The sequence below is a fragment of the Oreochromis aureus genome, linkage group 9, assembly GCF_013358895.1.
Source record: "Oreochromis aureus strain Israel breed Guangdong linkage group 9, ZZ_aureus, whole genome shotgun sequence".
Classification (NCBI taxonomy): domain Eukaryota; kingdom Metazoa; phylum Chordata; class Actinopteri; order Cichliformes; family Cichlidae; genus Oreochromis; species Oreochromis aureus.
The window spans coordinates 16,020,383-16,039,522 of record NC_052950.1 but is presented as its reverse complement, the minus strand read 5'-3'; the positions used below and the strand labels follow the sequence as shown (position 1 = coordinate 16,039,522).

At 40.8% G+C, this 19,140-nt stretch overlaps 1 protein-coding gene across 1 annotated transcript; it reads left to right on the top strand.

The window, feature by feature from the left end:
* The first annotated feature begins 61 nt into the window (after positions 1-61).
* si:dkey-118j18.2 lies at positions 62-8,538 on the top strand. Its single transcript, XM_039617441.1, has 5 exons — positions 62-650; positions 925-1,006; positions 1,108-1,267; positions 4,133-4,265; positions 6,315-8,538. The coding sequence occupies exons 2-5, from the start codon at positions 987-989 to the stop codon at positions 6,515-6,517; spliced, it is 516 nt and encodes a 171-aa protein (XP_039473375.1). The 5' UTR covers positions 62-650; positions 925-986; the 3' UTR covers positions 6,518-8,538.
* The last annotated feature ends 10,602 nt before the right edge of the window (positions 8,539-19,140 follow it).

Below are 19,140 nucleotides of genomic sequence, written 5' to 3'. Positions count from 1 at the left end.
GGGGTTAAAAGTTGTTGGGTTTTTAATAATTAAAAAAATGATAAACCATGAACGTACCCGAGATAACGTTTCTGGTTCGCATACCGAACACGAATTAGCTTGATGCTACTTGACTCTAAATAAGTGCTGTTTTAAACAGACAACACTTGAACGGGGAAATTCACGCGATTAATTATAATAACTGCGTCCAATAATTTGCTCCCAAGAGGGGGCAGTTTACGGGAAGCATGAATACAGGAACCCTGTGAACATTTGAACACCGCCCACTGTGAAAGCGAAGGCAGCGCTGAACACAGGGACGTGCTCAGTCAGTCAGAGCTAGCTAAAACTCTGTAGGACTAGTTTAGTTGTTTCTCCAGGGTTAAGCCAGCTGTTGTAGTAACTAGCTTATGAACTTGTATGTAAGAGCAGGAAGGTATGCTTATCAAGGAGCCCAGTTTCCGTCGTTGTTTTGCTTGTGGTGTGGGTAAATAGTGTACGGCGGCTGCGGTTCCTGTTGTTGTTGTTGTTGTTGTTGTGGCCTGCTAGCTCTAACCTAGCCGTAGCCTCATCTGACTCACGGAGCTCCACTCTCATCACATCCCCGAAGACGCTTGGGGGGAATGGCACACCTCGTCAGCTAATCAAGAAGATCGACTTGTCGCTACAGAGTAAGTTTCGTTTTTGTGTCTGCTCTTACTAGACCAGGAAGCTATACTAGCTGAGAAACCGCCGTGTTGAACTCACCATCTTTTTTAAAGTTGCATAAAAGTGCTTAACCCGAGCTCTGTGTGGATAGCTTGAGGGTTACACATTCCATGTGAAATAGTCAATGATTAGTTAAGACAGTGCGGTGGATTTTTTTTTCTTTTTGGTTGAATGGCCTTGGTGAAAAATGAGTTAAAAATTGCTTTAACTGGAAGTTTTTCCTTTTTTTTTGGCCAGGAATCTGCAATCTTCTTCCTCAGCTATGAGACTCTCTGCTTAATAATTAACATCTCACAATAATGGAGCTATACTGGTACATGTGAGTATATCTTATGTATTTTTCGTTAATTAAATATGGAGCTTAAAACTGATCCTTGAATCTAATCAAACCTCCCTCTCATTCTTTTGTGTCCTTTACAGAGTTGTCATTATATTCATCGTCATAAAGATATTTTTCTATGTGTGCTGGTACCGGTCGAGACAGAGGCAACTGGCAGCATACCTGAGCAACCCACGCAATGCTCAGATAGTCATTGTTGGAGGAAGGGCCTACCTCCATCAGATGTGTGAGAGACAGAGCGTAAGTGCAGAACCCCCCAACACACATGAACTTGCACCTCACAGCGCAAAAATCCGGCTGTGAACTGCTGAAGTGGTTTCACACCTTAGAGGAAGTGACTTTATACACAAAAGTTCAAGGGTGTTCACAGTGAAGAGGACCTCCTCACGCTGGCTGAGAGACTGGAGCTGAGTGAGAAAGAGACAGTCAAATAAGGTCGCGGTTGTGTTACTTTTTTTTTTTTTTTTGCAGGGGAGTTATTTGCTTTCTCGAGAAGGCATGTGGTTTCCAGTCGAGTCACTTTTACTTCGATAGGCAGCATTTCACTTTTAGTGTCATACTGAGCAAGTTTGTGGTCGTCCATTAATAGGAACACATTCTGGTTTGAATGTATGTGGGGGTTTTCATTGGTCTGGAGCTTTTTCCCCCCACCGTCTCTGTGTGAACTGTTGTGCAAAACCCATTAAAGCGAAACGCAAACACAGGGAGTAATTTAAATGATTGTCTTGAAAAACTTTTTTAAGATCCTACCATTTACAAACTATTCATGAGATATATTTGGGGGGAGGTAGTCTCAAATGTTTAATTTGCTTGAGATTGTGATTAGTTTACATGGTTTATTCAGGCTGTTTATTCAGCCAGCAGAATGGCTTTCATAGTTTGCTTTGAAACCTCTCATGTCTTGCTGAAACACGTGCTTTTCATGCTCATTTTAAAATTAGCTATTAAAGGCAGCCTTCTGTTTTATGATCCCCTTGAAACGCTTGTTGGATTTGCCTGTGTTTCTGTTGATGTTCTCAGGGATACGTCTAGAATAATAATGCCTTTCCTCAACTTCGGCGTGTAGCGACTGTTTTCTGTGGGCTACGCCACAGGTTTAGACATCGTGTTTGTGCCTTCCCCAGGGCCGTTCAGCTTTACTGCCTCTCTAAAACACCTGGAAGCAATCTCCATGATTCAGAGCTTCCCCAAAATGTTCAGAGAATTATTAACAACAGTTTCTAACTCCAGACCGCTACATTCACTCCTTGTTAGGTGTTGTAAATGCTGCATGAACGGGAAAGTTAGAAACAGGTTTTGTAATAGATTATTAATTTAAATGGAAATGTACATACGGAAATTCATCTGCACCAGATTTTGAATTATTTTTCCGTGTTGTCCATCCATGTAGCAAGCACACAGAGGGATATCTTTAGTATTGTTTGAAGGATTTGTGCAACAGGAAGTGACCCATTTATAAAATAAATAATTTAGTAAATGATGCAGGGGGGACTGAGCAATGCCAGGGCCTTTGGCCTTGGGTTTCCCAAGACCAATTATGATATTATGTGTGCTATCTGAACTGAAGGAACATGCAGTCCAACACAAGATTGCCGGCTGGCTATACCTCCTTGAACTCAGCATTCTTATTTTGCTTATTCACTCCTCTCTAATCTCCCATTTGTTTCACAATGTTTCCCCCGTTCCCTCTCCCACATTTTCCCTTTTTCTCCGCTTCCTTTTTTCCCCCTGTTCCTCTCTTTCTTCCTTTCTCTCCTCTTTGTTCCCTCTGCTGTCTCGGATATATAATGTTCCCTGTTTAGATTTTAATGGAATGTGCAGCAGGGAGACCCCCGTGGTCATCCATAACCCGGTACCCTGAAAGTTTTCTGAAGAAATGCCAAGACGACTCAGCTTCATGATGCAGCACTACTTGCTAAACCTCTTGGACAGCTGCAAACACTCAGAGACTAATATGGCAAAAAAGGACAAAAAACCCCCCAAACTTTTGATAGATAAAGGCCGTGGAGAGAAATCCAAATGATTTGATAAGCTATGAACTGGTTTCAGTCCTCTTTTTTTAGGCCTACATAAACAGTTGCTATTATGTAAGTGGTACCCAATACCTGGGCCATGGACTGGTACTGGATGAAAGCATTTAATTAGATTTGGAAAATACAGATCACAATAATTGTGCAAGTTTAGTTTAATGTAGTTTATTAGTGTGGTAATTATCCTGAACTATTAGTGTTGGTGCTTCACTTTCATCATCATTTCCTATCACGCCCACAACAACAGGATGATTAAACTAATAAGCTCATTAGCCTGTCATCACCGACTTACAGCGTGCATGCTGCTCTGACAGCGTGTACACCTGGATCACCAACATGGGCAACAGGTTCAAGAGAGCTTGAAAGCATCATTCAAAGGTACTGATCTGTCACTTAATAACACGGACTTCTTTGTCATATGTGGGCTGTATCACAAATCTGCAAAAAGCATTTTAAAACAGAGACATTTTTTTAACATCTCAACTATTTTCCCGACTTCTCTCCTTTCTTCTTTCTTTCAAGGAAATGATTGTATGTGTATTAAAAGCGTTCCAGCGTAGTGTAATGTAAGCAACAACTGCTGTTATGTTTATACAATGAACTGGCAGATGTCCTCGCTTCGTCTTTTGTGTAAATACAGGCTTAAAAAACGGTTTATCGGGTTTGGGGAGAAAACGTTCCATGGTGGTGATCTGTGTTTGAAGTCAAACATTAATGATTTGATTCTTTGAAAATGCTGCCCGGCTGTTTGTGTTCTGCTCTTTGTTCATTGGTGTTTTTTGACTTGTGAGCCGTGGACTGTGGCAAAAAGAAGAAAAAAAAAGTTTAAAAGAGCTGATGCATGAGTGTAATATTATGATAACCAGCAGCTGCGTCATCTCCGGAGATGTGTACAGTAAAGTTAATGCGGCTCGTTTCCTAATAGTGTTAGCGGTGTTATGATGTTGGCTTTAGCTAATATATTTCTGTGTCTAATGGCTAAGTGTGTATGTGTGTGCACTTTTGTATTTTATTGTGCTTCTGCTTTTTGTGTGTGCGTGTGTGTAATTAACTCTGTGTTTCCTTCCTCCTGTAGCAAACATCAGTCTGGCCTAGTTGGTATGGTGTCCAGGATGACCTTTCGATAGAGGAGCCCTCCACAGCCCTGCCACCAGCAGCATCCTTCTCCCAGCTCGACATGCCACCACCATACGAGGCAGTATCTGGAGGTAACGAAGCTGAATAAGTCACACACATCTTTTGCCTCCCTGTCCTGTTGTTACCCTGCAAGCGAGCCCCATTCAAATTGTTTCCCCCTTCTCGTACTTCAACATCCTGTGGGGTAGAGCGGTCAACCGTTATCCGCTAACAAGTTGGTTCACAGCACCCAGTGAAGAAAACAAGCTATTTGATTGGCACGAGGGCTTAACTGGAGTCCCCTATTCCACCTGCGGTGCTGCTTTGAGCAGTTTAGTGTCAGATTACACAGCTTGATGGTTTCACTACAACATAAGGGTGGTTGTGTCATATGTACTTGAGATGAATTGTGCGTTAATTACATTCCCTGCCCCCCTCTCAGTAACTGCATGTACATCGATTTCATTCACAGAAACGGTGGGAAAGTCCACCATGTTTCCTGACTGAAAACTCTGTGATTACGTAGTTTCGTTTACTACGATGCAGAGCACTTGTTGCTGACGGTTTTATAGTGGAAGTGGCTTTTTTCAGATATAAGTAACTGAAAAAGAGAAGACAACTGCCTGATGATGTTTTTCGCTCTGAGCAGTGTTTGCCAGCTTTAGAAAGTCTCAGGACACACATCAGCTTTGGCATTGCTTCAGAGCCTGTGCACATAACGGCTGTAGTTTCATCCAGTTCCCTTTAGTGCTCCATACTACTTATATGTGTAAAACGAGCTATCCTAATTAAAATGAGTTCACGTGCTGGTTTGCAGTCGGAGGTTTGTTTATCAGAGTAACTCCATCAAAATGAAACCATCTGTTTCACTTGTATCCAAGTGCATTGCTTCTGTGTGTGAGTTAACTCGTTTTTGATGACTGTTTTAAACTGCACCAGAAAAAGCAACACTAAAGAGGTGAGAAGAAAGACCCTAGTTCCCTTTTCCTACCAGAGGCCATACTGGACATGTGACTGGCACTTTGAGAGCTGATGACTCTTTCCCAATTCATTAGATTTTTAATTCCATTACCCCACTTTTGTTTTAAAATTTTAAATAATATTGCTACTCTTAATCACTCTTCTCTCAACTAGAAAAGGGATTTTCTCCCTTTTCTAGTTGGGTTTAAATGTACTCTAAACAGTCATGTCAGTGCTTTCAGTTTTTCCTGTTTTGCATAATTAGCTGCAAATATGTGTTTTCGTAGGAGGGCACAAGCTAGCCACTCCAGCTTTTAAATCTTTGTATCAAGTTTCAGAGCGTCCTCTTTCGCAAATGGCATCTCATTTGATCTGAAGTGGTAGTTGAGTCTGACAAGCAGGATGTGGTTACAAAGGCTGGAAATGGTGACATTTCAGCAGCGGTGTAATTACACAAGGTGACTGGTTCCATTTCGCCCTCATATCAGATCTTTCTTTCCTATCGGAGACACCGGGGAGGGGACGTTTGGGTTGCTGTAATACAACAGTTTATAAGTGCCACTGCATGAAGGTATAATAAGCACTGAATTCGGCGTTACAGCCACACAGCACTGTGTAACTCCTGTTTCCTGCATCTGCTGCGGCACAATTTAACATTCGCTGTTAGTGAATAAATGAAAGTTTTGTGACCGTATGAAGCATGAGTAAAAATTCATCATCTCAAAAAGCTCAACCGAGAAGCTATGAGAAGTACTGAAACCTTTTTTTTTTTCCTCTCCCATAAAGGAAGTGGCAGGAAGGATTAAGATTATGATCTTTTTTATGATTTTTTTAACAGCTGACTAAAGTCAAAGTCCTGCCCACAAAAAAAACCCCACACCTTGCAGCTTCCTAACATTACAGCTCATTCTGTGATGAGCGTGAGCCTCTTGTTTAGAGGTGATTTATGTTTTTCTCTGTAGGATGTTATGGTTGGACAGTTTGTTTGTAGTTTATTTTGGTGCATAGTTCTATTATATTTAAGATAAGGCAGACATATTTCCGGTGGATATCCCTAAACTGAGCAGCTCAGTCCGAAAACATCCTGGAAACAGTTTAATGGATAAACGGCACCGCAGGTCAGCGGGGACAAGCGTGTATGATTTCCTGTTTCTTTAAGCTGTCTTCTCTGTTCCTTCCAGAGGACGACCTGAAGCCCCCTCCCTACAGCGAGTGTGCCCAAGGCGACGTGCCCGACGCCCCGCAGCCCTCCCATAACACTCTTCTTATTTCTGAGGGAGGAGACTCCACTAGCGTAAATGAAGCCCCGCCCCCCTACACAGCATCTCCCCCTATACAAGTCAGCCAACAGGACGGCGCTGTAAGTCACAGCGGGTCCACTTAATCAATCCCTGATGCCAGTTTGCCTTTTCCATGCACTGCCTTCCTACGTTCAACCTCAGCGATTGTTGCCAGCCTAACTCTCACAGGAGAGCAAATGTTTATTTGGATGTTTGTGCGTGTATATGAGTGTGTGTGTGCTTGTGTGCGTATGTTTGTTGTTTTGATTTTTTTACTTTGTGTTGTTTAAAAAAAAAAAAGTTGTCATCTGATGAGTTTGGCAATAACAGATGACTTCAGTGAGCCTGAGTGCCTCGATCAGGACTGCCTTCCAGCTAGGATGAAAATAATCCCCTTGACCTCTAAGTTTCAAGGGTATCAGTGGAGCCACAGATAAACAAGAGAGACTTTTAAAGTGTGCTCTGTTTTATAAAGGGTTTCTCTGAGGCCACCTTCTTTAACAGAACTAAAATAGTTGATCAGTCTCAAAAGCAAGCAGATGCTTTAGTTTTTGTTCCAGATGCTGTGAAGCATAATATGTGGGGCGCGGCTTCATATTTGTGTCTGTCTGTAGACGCTGTTCTGAAACACATTAAGCGAGTAACAGCCTTCCATACAAATTCACAGTGTAGACAATCTAATTATATTTCAGAGGAACTTTGCTATGTATAGCACATGTGCATAATAAATACTTTCAACTCCAAACTGTGTTTACTCAGTGCTTCATTATGAGTGCACTTGAGTGCTATTTGATAACAAATGCACCAATTGTCTTAGATAATTACCCCATTATCCCGTGTTTAATATATTGTGGTGATTATACCGGGATGTTAGACAGTTCAAGTGACTATTAGACCTGAGAATGGGATTGAGCGAGGGCGAACAGAAAAGGGGAACAAGTGGATGAAATAAATGAACGCTGGCAGTAGACGAGAGACGGAGCGAGTGGTCGTAATCGGTGTAGCTGCTGGGTTCTTTCTGCTGCTCATCATTATTATCTCCTATACACCAGATTGCAGATAGTGTAAACATGAATTTTTCTTCTGTTAAAAGTTGGGAAATTGGACAATCGGTTTTGTTCAATGGGTTGGAAAAAAAATGCAAATGTGTCTTATGTAGATGTAAATCCAGCTGGAGGATGATCAAAATCGTTGTAATGAATTGTAATTCTCATTTAAATATGTCTTCAAATGAAAACGTGTAACAACCCTAGAAGAACACTCACAGGGCTACGAGCAAAGGCTCAAAACATTTTTGGATGTGAAGGCTGCTTTTTATGTGGTTTCTTAGAAGTCACCAAAACTGAGCTGTCACTTTTTTTCTTTTCTTTTTTCTTTGTGAACAGAAAACTAACCAAAAAAAAAAGTTTTTTTAACAGTTCTGTTTCTGATCATCTTTACCTCTGCCACAGGGTGGTAGAGTTCAGCTGTTTTACATATATATGTTTTCTTCTGTTGTAATTTTTCAAATGCTATTTCTTTGGAAATTTTGTTTTTGTTCTTTTGTCTTTTTTTTCTGTCACTGCATTTCAGTTAATCCAGAAATAACACTGTACTCCCAGATAATCCATTTTACGTGTTTGTTTAATCAGTCTGTGTGTAGTTTCTGAACATTAAGGGGGGAGGGGCATGAGATATCTAGAAAAACTGAATGAATTTTAAATGTTTTCTGGACTTTTGGGTAAACGGGGTCTGTTCGGAGAATCACATGTGATGTACTTTAATGGTAATTCTTTGTATTGTGATGACAAATCGTCCAACGCTGATGCATTTTTACCAAATTTACCTGTGTTGGTTTTACAATCTGGAGGATGTAACGGAGAAGCTGCAAGGTGCAAATCTGAATGTGGTCTTGAAATGGCATCTTTTGTATGGCGGCAGCATGATGACGATTGACGACCTGAGTGTTACGAGGCTTCTGTCCGCACTGTTTGTTCACTTCACGTTCATTCCCATTGTGGGCAACATATCAGATGTCCCCACTTAGTAGCTTTGCAAGTCGAGGGGAATTAATTATTTTTTTCTGCTTTGGGAGAAATGCATCTTCTGTATTAAATTGTTGTTATATAAAATATTGTCAGTTTCATTTTCTCGTGTTTGAGGTCACCCCTGGGCTGCACAGCAGAGGAGCAACACTCACTGGTTCGAAAATACAACATAATCACTTTCTATTGCACACTTTGGTCTCTGAAGTCTCCACTGTCTTTAAAATCTGCACCTGCATTTTGTAATGCAGATTTTTCCAAACCTGGGAGCTATCACGTTATTGTCCTTTTCTTTTCTTTCTTTCTTCCAAACATTGAAAAGCTCTATCTGTAGCCAGGGAATTAAAGGTATTTATTAAGCTGCCAGTAGCTTCTTGTATTTGCTACGACAATGAAATCATTCTTTTGCTCCCTTCAGGGTCACCACAGAGGATCATCTGCCTCCACCTCACCCTAGCATCCTCCTCTGCCACACCAACTCCTCTGTATATCCTCCCTTATGACATGCATGAATGACCTCTGTGGTTTTCCTCTTTTACTCCTGCCTGGCAGCTCCATCATTAACATCATTTGTCTAATATATGAACCGTCCCTCATCTGCACCTACAAACGCTCAACCTGAGCAGCCCCTCTGATGTACTCTGTTTCTTGTCCATCCTTCTCACTCCCAGTGAAAATCTTAACATCTTCATACAGAATTCACATTTCTTCATGTTACAAACTTATTCCAAAATTGATTATTTTATCATATTTTATCTCAGAATTCCACACACAATACCCCATAATGGTAAAGTGAAAGTTTGCTTGAAATTCTTGCAAATTTATTCAAAGCGAAAAACATATAACGTGTACCCAAGTATTCACAGCCGATCTCTGATGCGATCCCACCCCCACCTCGAGCCCATACATCACTCCAACCACGCACCTCATACATAATGCACCTTACTTTTAAACCGGCTCCGATAGAACTCATGCGAACATACAGTAGAGAATGACAGCTAAATACACATCGGCATGGCACTAGTGCTTCACCCAGTATGAACTCCTCTCATTTGTAAGGCAGTGAAAGGTTATCCGTGGGTTCTTCCTCGCAGACAGCTGTTTCCCTCACCGCATTGGAAGTTCTGAAAAATGAACTAGGTACTGAGAAATGCGTGCAACCAAGTGTAAAAAGGCACTCTTTAAAGAGTTTTATTTCTTCTGTCACAGACTTGTTGTTTCTTGTGCTCATTATGTGAAAGTAATTCCAGCATAAAAGAAAAAAATATCAACAGGAAAGCAGTCTGTACTCATTCTGCATTCTTAGCGTCATCTGTGGCTAATATGGGGCTTCAGTGCTCTGAGTTAGTCATGTCTTTGATTCTGCGGTCCTTTAAGTGTGAGATTACTTCTTTGTGTCATCTCGGGCCTCAGTGGAGGGAGAAATGTTTGTGCTGAAGTAAAGTATGAATACCTCTGGCACCTGTACCCTCATTAACCTCAGTTAAGCTGTTAAATACTTGAACCTTGTTATCAACCGATCCCTCAATGAAGTATGAACAGTGGAGGGATTATTAAATAGAATAAAAAAGTTCAACCATATTTGAGTACATTTAGGAGCAGAACAAGCTGTGACCCCGTAAAGTGCCACTAGAGCGCAGTCTCGCACCAGTGATAATGTCAGCCACATGCTTTCGAGCAGCCTGCACCTGTTGCTGAGCCCGACGGTCTTTGAGTGCCTACAGGCTCATGCTGGCATCCCCTCAGTGCAGGATAACGTCTTTTATCACACGTTTAAACGGCAGAAAGCTCCACTGACTTTTGTTCCAAAGTTTTAGATTTGTGATGGAAAAAATAATTGGGCTCAGTCAGGATCAATTGTAGAGCCCTCTTGTGGAATGAATGCTCAAGGACATTCATTTTTGCTGCACTCCTAAGTCTAAGTACGCTTCATAAACTTTTCTTTAATGAGGAAAATGCAATAAAGCACATTAAATGTGGTCAATCAAAAAAGATGAGAAAAAATGTATTTAAGGAAACAGCTCGCGCGACTTTAAAGAAGACTATAACCTTCGTTCACTGATTCCTGTGTTCATGCGTGACAGACCGTGTTGTGTCAGCTGTGAATAAGTTATCTAGATAAGATGTGTGGCGCTGATTTTGCTGTGCGTAATTTATGGTTTTGAGGGGAAATATTTGCATTTGGGAAAACAGGCAATAATCCATCATGTATATCGCTTTACTGGTTATTACATCCTGGTATAAACAGCTGCATAATGGAGACAGCTCTCAAGGATATTCACCGAACTGCCTTTCGAGATTACCAATGTCTCGAAGGCCATTCGAGGAACACAATAGATGGCTCAATTACCCACTGTTGTCTGTCAAAGATATAGTGCTCTCCCAAGACGTGCAAGTGGATGCGGCACCTGTGAAGTGACGGATTTTGAGAGTAAGGTGTACGCACTGAACACGGAGAAAGCGGTGCCTTTCGAAGTCTGCAGGAGAGCACATTCCGGGCATGGGTGAGGACGGATAAGATGTCAAAAATACTTCTGTTTTTGATTTTCCACCTCAGAGTTGTTTCAGATCAGGACACCTTTCCAAAACAGTGCTTTTTTTCACTGTTTGAATTCTTCATTTGCTTCAAATTCACATTACATTCCTGTGCAATGACAGTGTATCATCGCAACTCTGAGGGAGCGTTAATGAGTTTCGCAGGTCATTTAACTGCTAACAGATTCCATCCTGTTTGTGCTGAAAACTTTCATCACTTTTTGTTGTCCTTTTTTTTTACTTGTTCATTACAGTTTGTATTATGCATTAGAAAATAAGGAGTTGCACTTATTTATGGATAACTGCCTGCTTAAGTCCTTCGGCAACTGCCAAGTGACCATCCCTTGCAGGACATGCATATCCTCAGTAACTTGTTGGAAATGAAAGTTATTTCCTGTCCCAAAGCAAGGCGCACGTGTGTTTTGACATTGCTTGAAACATGTGTTCAACTTTCAGTCTTGTGCAGCAGCAGTTTAACTTAGTGTGGACCTAAATTGTTCCTCTGGTACTTCAGTGGCTCGCAGAACCAAATTTACCATTAATGTCTGTTTGGTTCCCATGTGAGAAATAAGCGGGTGAAAAACTGCGGTGCTTTCTGTTCCGTTCTACTTTATACTCCTACTGCAGTACAAATCAGTGCTGCTTCTTACTACATTTGTTTGACAGATCTAGTTACTGGCCCACGGGGATTCACTAAGGTAAAGTTCAAACGTGTGTTATTGCATTTAACAGACGCCTATCCATTTTTCTCTTATATGGCATCATTTAATAAACAAAAATGAGTTAATGAAACCTCTATTAAATCACACGGCTCTTGCTCAATCTTCATTTGGGGTGAGAGGGACATGGGAGTAGGGAGCTTATCTCCAGGAAAAACCCTGATCTTTTCATTAGACCTGGGATTTGCTTCTGCCCTTTTGGACACAGAGATTATGAGAACTGATGTAGCTTGTTCAGATAGAAAATACCCCAGATCTAAGGATATTTAGACCCCGTGATTATCCGGCAGTTTATCACTATATTGTCATGATTTAGCGGAGGAAAACAAGACACCCTGAATAAGTTTATGTTTCAAAGCACTGCTGCCTGTAACAGCTTTCATCTCCATCAGGTGGCAAAAGCATGATAAGCAGGTTGATTGTGTCTCCTTGGCCCCGCGAATATAGATATGATCTAGAGGGCAGAGACATGCCTGCTCCTGTCTGTGATGACAGGATAAGTGAGGATGTCTGAATGTCAGGCAGGAAGGATGAGCACTCGGTGCAGACATGCATGTGTCTCGGTGTAATGATATAGCAGTCAACAAGGTAGGGTTTTTTATGTTAAGGATTTATTGTACCTTCTGGATATAATCATCATTCTTTCTTCAGGACCTCTTCTTGATGGCTGCACAGTGCTTAACAGTACTTACAAAATGTGCAAGCAGTGCAGCCTTCCCCACAGGTAATTTGTTAGTAACCGGAGCCGGTATATTTTGCATTTTTAATCCCAGAAATTTTATCCGAAAGGAAAGTTGTCATCCAGGCAAGTGAGTTTGTGACATATAGGCTACCCACCGCTGGTTTCATCAGAACAAGGAAAGGTGAAAATGAGAGATTCTCTCTTCTTGGAGGACCTGCAGCTCTCCCCGGCACTGGCTTGTGAAGGAAACCATTCATCTAGCCCACTGCCGTTCCTTCAGCACTGTCAAATTTCAGCTGAGAGCGGGTGCAGAAACTGTTTGGAAACATCTCCCTGACTTGCAGTAATGCAGTAATTCTTATCGGGATTCGCTGTTCCAAAGTGTTGGGTTTGCCCTTCAGCATATTGGATTTGACGTGACGTGCATTGCTGACTTGTTTTGAAACTACGATGAGTTGAAGACGTGTGTCAGCTCCTTGCAAACAATGCTTCTCCACTTGTGCAGTTTATGGAAAAACTTAAAAAGGAGCAGGTGCAGACCAGATTGAATGCTTTTTTTTTTCTAGCTGTCAATGGAGCAGACAAAGACCTGCAATACACAGAAGCAGTGAGAGAAAGAGCAGAGACACTGAGAAGTCTAGAAGTCTGTAAATCCTACTCAGTGCTCTGAGTTCTTCCAACCTTTGACCTTATGTTAATTTCACCTTCAGCCTGCTGGGCCATAGTGATTACCTGCTGTCCCAAACAACAAAATCCAAGTTCCTCTGTAGAAAATGACGCCTTCTGTCTGGTGCCAAAGGAACTGTTGTTCCCCGTTTATCAGCTTAGTGAAAATTTACATTTTAATTGAATCCTGATGTTTGAGCCAAACTATACTTACTGAGTAACTGGAGCCCCTTCAGAGAAACAACTTACAGGCTTGAAGTGCGAGTGCAGCGAAGATGACGGGCAGTCAGAGCCGCTCACATCGACTATGCAGAATTTAACTTCATGTGCCAAGATAGCTCATTCTGCCGTCACCAGGAATATCTTTGGCTTTAGTGTGTGTGGGAAAAATCACAAAACTCCGGCTGGACTTTGTGCGTGTGCATATTTACCCATCAGCTTGTATGTGTTTTAATGAGTTTGAATGCGCCAGGATTTTCATGCTTGCCAGGGGTGTACATGGAACGTGTGTAAAAACAGAAGGGAATTAGAGGTGGGCTTAGGATTGTGTAAGTATGTGCATGCGTGTGCGTGTGTGAGGGTGTTGTCTGTGTTCTCAGATCACTCACAGATCAACGCTCTAACATACTAATTAGGATGGACGCGTCCACTCCTACTCTGTCTTTGATGTGGTTGTGTTGCCCAACTGTGCTGATGTGCGATACTCAGTCTAATAAGACATGAGATAAAAAGATATGATTCATCAGCACCTGTCTGTGTTTGCTCGACCTTTTGCATCCATTTAGAATATTATATTAGACAGCGGTGGGGGTGTGAGCTGTGCGCCTGTAGCTGACAGAACAAAACCCATAGGTCTCATAATGTGGGACATGACAAAGAAAAACAGAAATAATGTAGAAGCTGAAACCAGCAGCAGCACAGTATTCACGCTTGACCAAACCAAGACTGAGCAGAGACTGGTGAGACTGTGATACTGTACTTATCAAGCTATTATTACCTTTGGTATAATGATAATAGTAGCTTAATACCTTAGTATAGCACTGGTCAAAATACAGAGTTACAAAGCGCTTCACAGTTTGAATAAAATCCACACACAAGAAACTAAACTGAAATGAGCAAACCCACTCTGGGAACTAAGAGAAATCAAACTGAACTAAAAAACAAAATGAAAATGAAATAAAAAAAAATCTAAAATGGGAATCGAAAACTATAATAACTCGAGCACGGTACTGTAACAGGATGCCTCCACTGTCATTAACATCAGCATGAAAACTGTGTACAGGGAGCTTCACGACATGCATTTGCATGGATGAGCAGCTCCTAGCAGGGGCGCCTCTGGAGTTTTTTCATAGAGGTGGCCATGTGGGGGCCACTAAAAATGTTGGGGTTGCACACAAAAAACATAATGTTCAATTTTGTTATGCTGATGTCAAATATAGGTTTCTTGAAAAATATGGCAAAAAAGAGAGAAAGAAAATAATTATGCATAGTTAATTTCCTGCTATTAAAGTTGACATCACTGAAAATAGGTACATATGAAAACCAAATAAGATTTTGAAATTGATAATAATCTGTTTGAACTGATTGATTGATTGATTGATTGATTGATTGATTGATTGATTGATTGATTGATTGATTGATTGATTGATTGATTGAAAGTCCCAGCCATCACTTTAATGATTCTCAGCAGAGCTGAGCAGAAGCAGCTTACAATTCACTCTCACCAGTGGACTAAAACCAAAACCAGTACTAAAACCAAACGATGAGCCGCAAAGTATGGGAGTTATTTGTTTTATCTTTTCGCTTTTATCCACGTTGTAATTTTTGTAAATGGTCTGCATTTATAGGTACTACAAAGCACTTTACATTGTTTTTTTTCCCCTTCACTTATTCACATACTGATGGCAGTGCAGTGCAACTCAACCTGGTATTGAGTGTCTTGCCCATGGATACTTCAGCATGTGGAAGCCTGGGTCATTGATGATGAGCCCCTGGGTCATCATCAATGACCCAGGGGCTCAGTGATGATGATCATCAAGACATCCCAAAGAAGCGTCAATCTGCTGCCTGAGCTAAAGCCGCCCCCTACTACTGACCAGTTTCAGTCTTGAAGTAAATGGTTGGGGTAAACCTTTCTGAATCAAGAAGATGGTTTCTGTTTGAAAACACGCTTTCTTCCCAACACCAGTCTTTACATTAGTTTAGAGATATTACTAAAGTGTTTCATTACACAAAGAACCTAATAAAGGACTATACATACTCTCGTATGGACGGAAGCGCAGCCCATTAAAAAGCAATTAAAATGCTGATTTCATTTGTTATTATTATATGAATGCCCGAATGGGGCACCTGCAGGCTTCTTCCAAGTGCTATGCATTGTAACCAGATAGTGATTAACTTATGCATTATCCTGCTGATAAAGACAAACTGAACAGTCAAGAGCATAAATAGAGAGACAGTTTTGCAAAAGAAGTCATTAAGATTCTGACTAATTACATCTAGTCTGACCTTCCAGTCACATTACTTCAGCTGGAACAAATAGACTTTCTCGTTGCTGCCCTTACCTCGTGCTTTCAGGGGCAAGGGGAAAAATTTGTGGCAATAGATGGGAGCTGCGACATTGTAACTTAAGGAGATTATGCTTTGGCGTGACACTAGAAAATGTTATCATTTTAACAGAAAGCAGATAAGAGTTAATTAACTGATAATGGCTCTCTATTCACGGAGATAAAAGCCAGTGCATTGAAATGAAAGGGTGGGAGTCAAAGAGAAAAATGGACGTTCTGTAAATCTCAAAGAAAACGCAGCTAATTTTATTCCTCCTGATTAAGTTTCACATTGGGATGGCATGAATGCTGAGTAATCTTTTTCACAGCTGCCACAACAATGACCTAAACCGAGGAGTATGAATTTAATCAAGTCTATTTCTATACAAATTGCATTACGAGCTTTATGGAGAAAACACTACACCTGCCATATCAGAGCCTTTGATCGCCTGATGATGACCTCTTTTTTTCTTCTGCATCTCTGCTTTCTGGAACACAGCATAATACAACAAAGCAAATCAATAACAGCATCACCATGAAATTAAAAAAAAGAAAATGCTTGGAAAAAAGTCCGCTTAACAAGAAGGCGAAAAAAACCCCTACAAATCTTCCTCCCTGTATGCAATGTCTTTGATCAACTTTCCAGCTGGGCAAGTTAGGGCTTTTATCAGCTGTATCCTCAGCTCCCACAGATGAGAAACAATGTGCTTTATTCCATTACACTGTAAATCCAATCTCATGCTTCACGCTCTGTAGAAGAGTAGCAGGAAGAGCGAATGAATGAGATGACATGGGGAAATGTTGACACCAATCCCCACAATCCCTAAGGCGACACCAGTCGGTCATTGGGATACCTTTGAGGGATTCTCAGCAATTAACCAATCAATTAAGGGTTTGATGGGGCTCCATGTAGCCATTATGCTAATGCTCATGTTGCTGAAGTGAGAAGCGCACGCCTCGCTCGACAAAGTGCCAAAGTCTGGCTGTTTATTCCTTTGTTGCCTTTTCCAGCCGAGAGGTCACACTTGGGAAATCAGTGGCCTTCCTAAGGGAAAGATTTCAAGTACACAATTAAGAAATAATTAGCTTTTGCCGCTTGAAATGTAGACTTGTGCACATAAATTCTGATATGTTATCACCACTGAGGGCAATGTCACACACTCTGATCTTATAAGAGCAAATGAAAATTTCTGAAAATGACTGGATTGAGAATGTCTCTAAAAGCTCCGCATTGCTGCAGCTGACTCTCCCAGACATCTGATGAATGCCAAATTATTAATGAATGGGGAGAAATGTGATATTTAGTTCTTTAAATCTCTTCCAAACAGCCTGTAATATTCACTGATCTATCGCTTGCATGATTCAAATGAAGATATAATGCCTTTAAAAAGCTTTTTATATGTAGTGGAACCTATATGTTTGCGCTTGCTTGTTCATCCCCTGGCACCAGTTAGCAACATATGGAACTGTCACCGTTAGGTGTTGAACACTGTTGGGTGCTGAGGAAGCTGATGCATGACTAATTGCTGTTGAAGCTGTTCTCGCTACAATGTATCGCTTTAAAAGATGTCATTTTGAATATTGCAAGATGAAATCTGGTTTAATCCCTGCAAACTGTAAGTATTATCTAATTTAAAGTCAATGAATAAAAACAGACATCTTTGCTGAACTGGCTCTTATCGAACCGAATCTCATGAATGTCAAAGACAGAGGTGCGAAACATAAGGCCTGAGGGCCAAAATTGGCCCAGCAAAGACTCCAATCTGACCAACTAGACAACTTTGAAAAATGTGATGGTTGGCATAAATTTTTAGACTTTTAAATGTATTTTGGTAACTTTTGCAGCTTTTCCCATTGATAACAACCTCTCCCATGGCCTTTCATACTACATCAAAGTAATGAAGTAATAGATAAACAATTAAATGTGGAAAAAATACTGGGCAGTGAGCTTCTGTAATTTTACACATTACACAGGGATATGCAGACAAAACTGAGAGATATTTTTTAAATGACACTTGTTGCTTATTATCAGATATCTTAAGGAATAAGTGTGTACTTAAACTTCTTCTTTCACCAACAGGAAAGTTTCACTGGTCCGGTTCGCTTAAGATTAAACTGGGTTGTATGTGGCCCTTGACGTGAAATGAGTTTGACATCCCTGGTCATAAAGAAAATGACACACTTCTAGGCATGCACATCGGGTTCAGAAAGTCTGGACTCTTTAACTGACTATGTTTGCTTTCCTTTGAGTCCATGGTGAAAACATGGTCTGTCTAGAAATAGCAGTCAGGATAAGATGTGTGGAGGTGCATGGAAAGATGATGTTGATGGGTCTCAAGCCAGTTCCAGGTAAGGTTTTTAAATTTGATCTCATTTTTACCTTTTTGATCGTACCTCATATGGCGAGTTCAGACTGAACACAAGGTAACATTTTTGTGCAACGTGAGGCAGAAAAAATCTACGCAAAGATGCAAATCAACTCAGTTTCAAAGTATCTAATTCCAGCAATAGGTGATATTTTAAAGAAGCTTGTTTTCCCACTAGTTGGTCATTACAGGCAAATATCTGTTGATGTATTTGCGTGAGTAATGCAAATACAATGTTTTTGTTGTCTGTGGTGTTCTTTTAAAGTTCAATTCAATAAAAGAAAAAACAGAGAAAACAAAAGCAACTTTTAATTAAACCTATGCGTGAACAACAAAAGGTGCTGCAGGGAAGAATAATCCAGCCAAAAGTCCCACCAAGGAAATCTAAACAGGGAAAATAACACTGATTGAAAACGGCAACAGAGAAACAAGCAAGACATCCAGACAGAGCATACCTTGATGGACTGACAAAGATGTAGTGAAAGCATAATGAGTAAATACACATGTGGGAAACCACTGTAATGACAATCACTACATGTGTTTTTATTGGGGGTTTTAATGCTTTTGTGTGCTATTTCTGGATTTCTGGGTTCATTTATTTTGAAAATCACTGTTTTAAATGCCTGTACATATTTTAATTTCCACCTCCCTTAATTAAAGTAATAAATTACCCCTGCTGAGGAAAACAGACACAAAATGACAGAACAGCGGGACTAAGAATAGAGTGGAAGTGCTGCAAAGAACATGGAAGGGTAATGAGGAAAACATGGAGAAGCAGTGAGCCCCGGCAGGGCATCAGTCCCAGCGTTTGGTCAAGTGGAATACAAAGAAATCAGCAGAGGGATCGGGTTATGGCAAAGAGAACGTGGACCGATGTGGTGGTTGGTGACCCCTATTTTAATGAGCTGCTCCCAGTGTGAGCACCCCACCAAAGGACAGGTCAGCTGTACTTTACCTCCCCAAAACTGACTGTTTTATTCCTCCACTGTAGGCCACAAGACTATTTTAAAGACTCGTCTGTGTGTTTTAATGCTGTGGTTCAGTTTTTACTATTTTTACAGTTTATATAGTCCATTTTCTTTGTTTTTCTTGTTGGGACTCCCTATCATTTTTAATGGTTATATCATTTATTATCAAAGATTTTTAAGCATTTTATGGTATTTTTAGCATTTATATTGTTGATAATTTA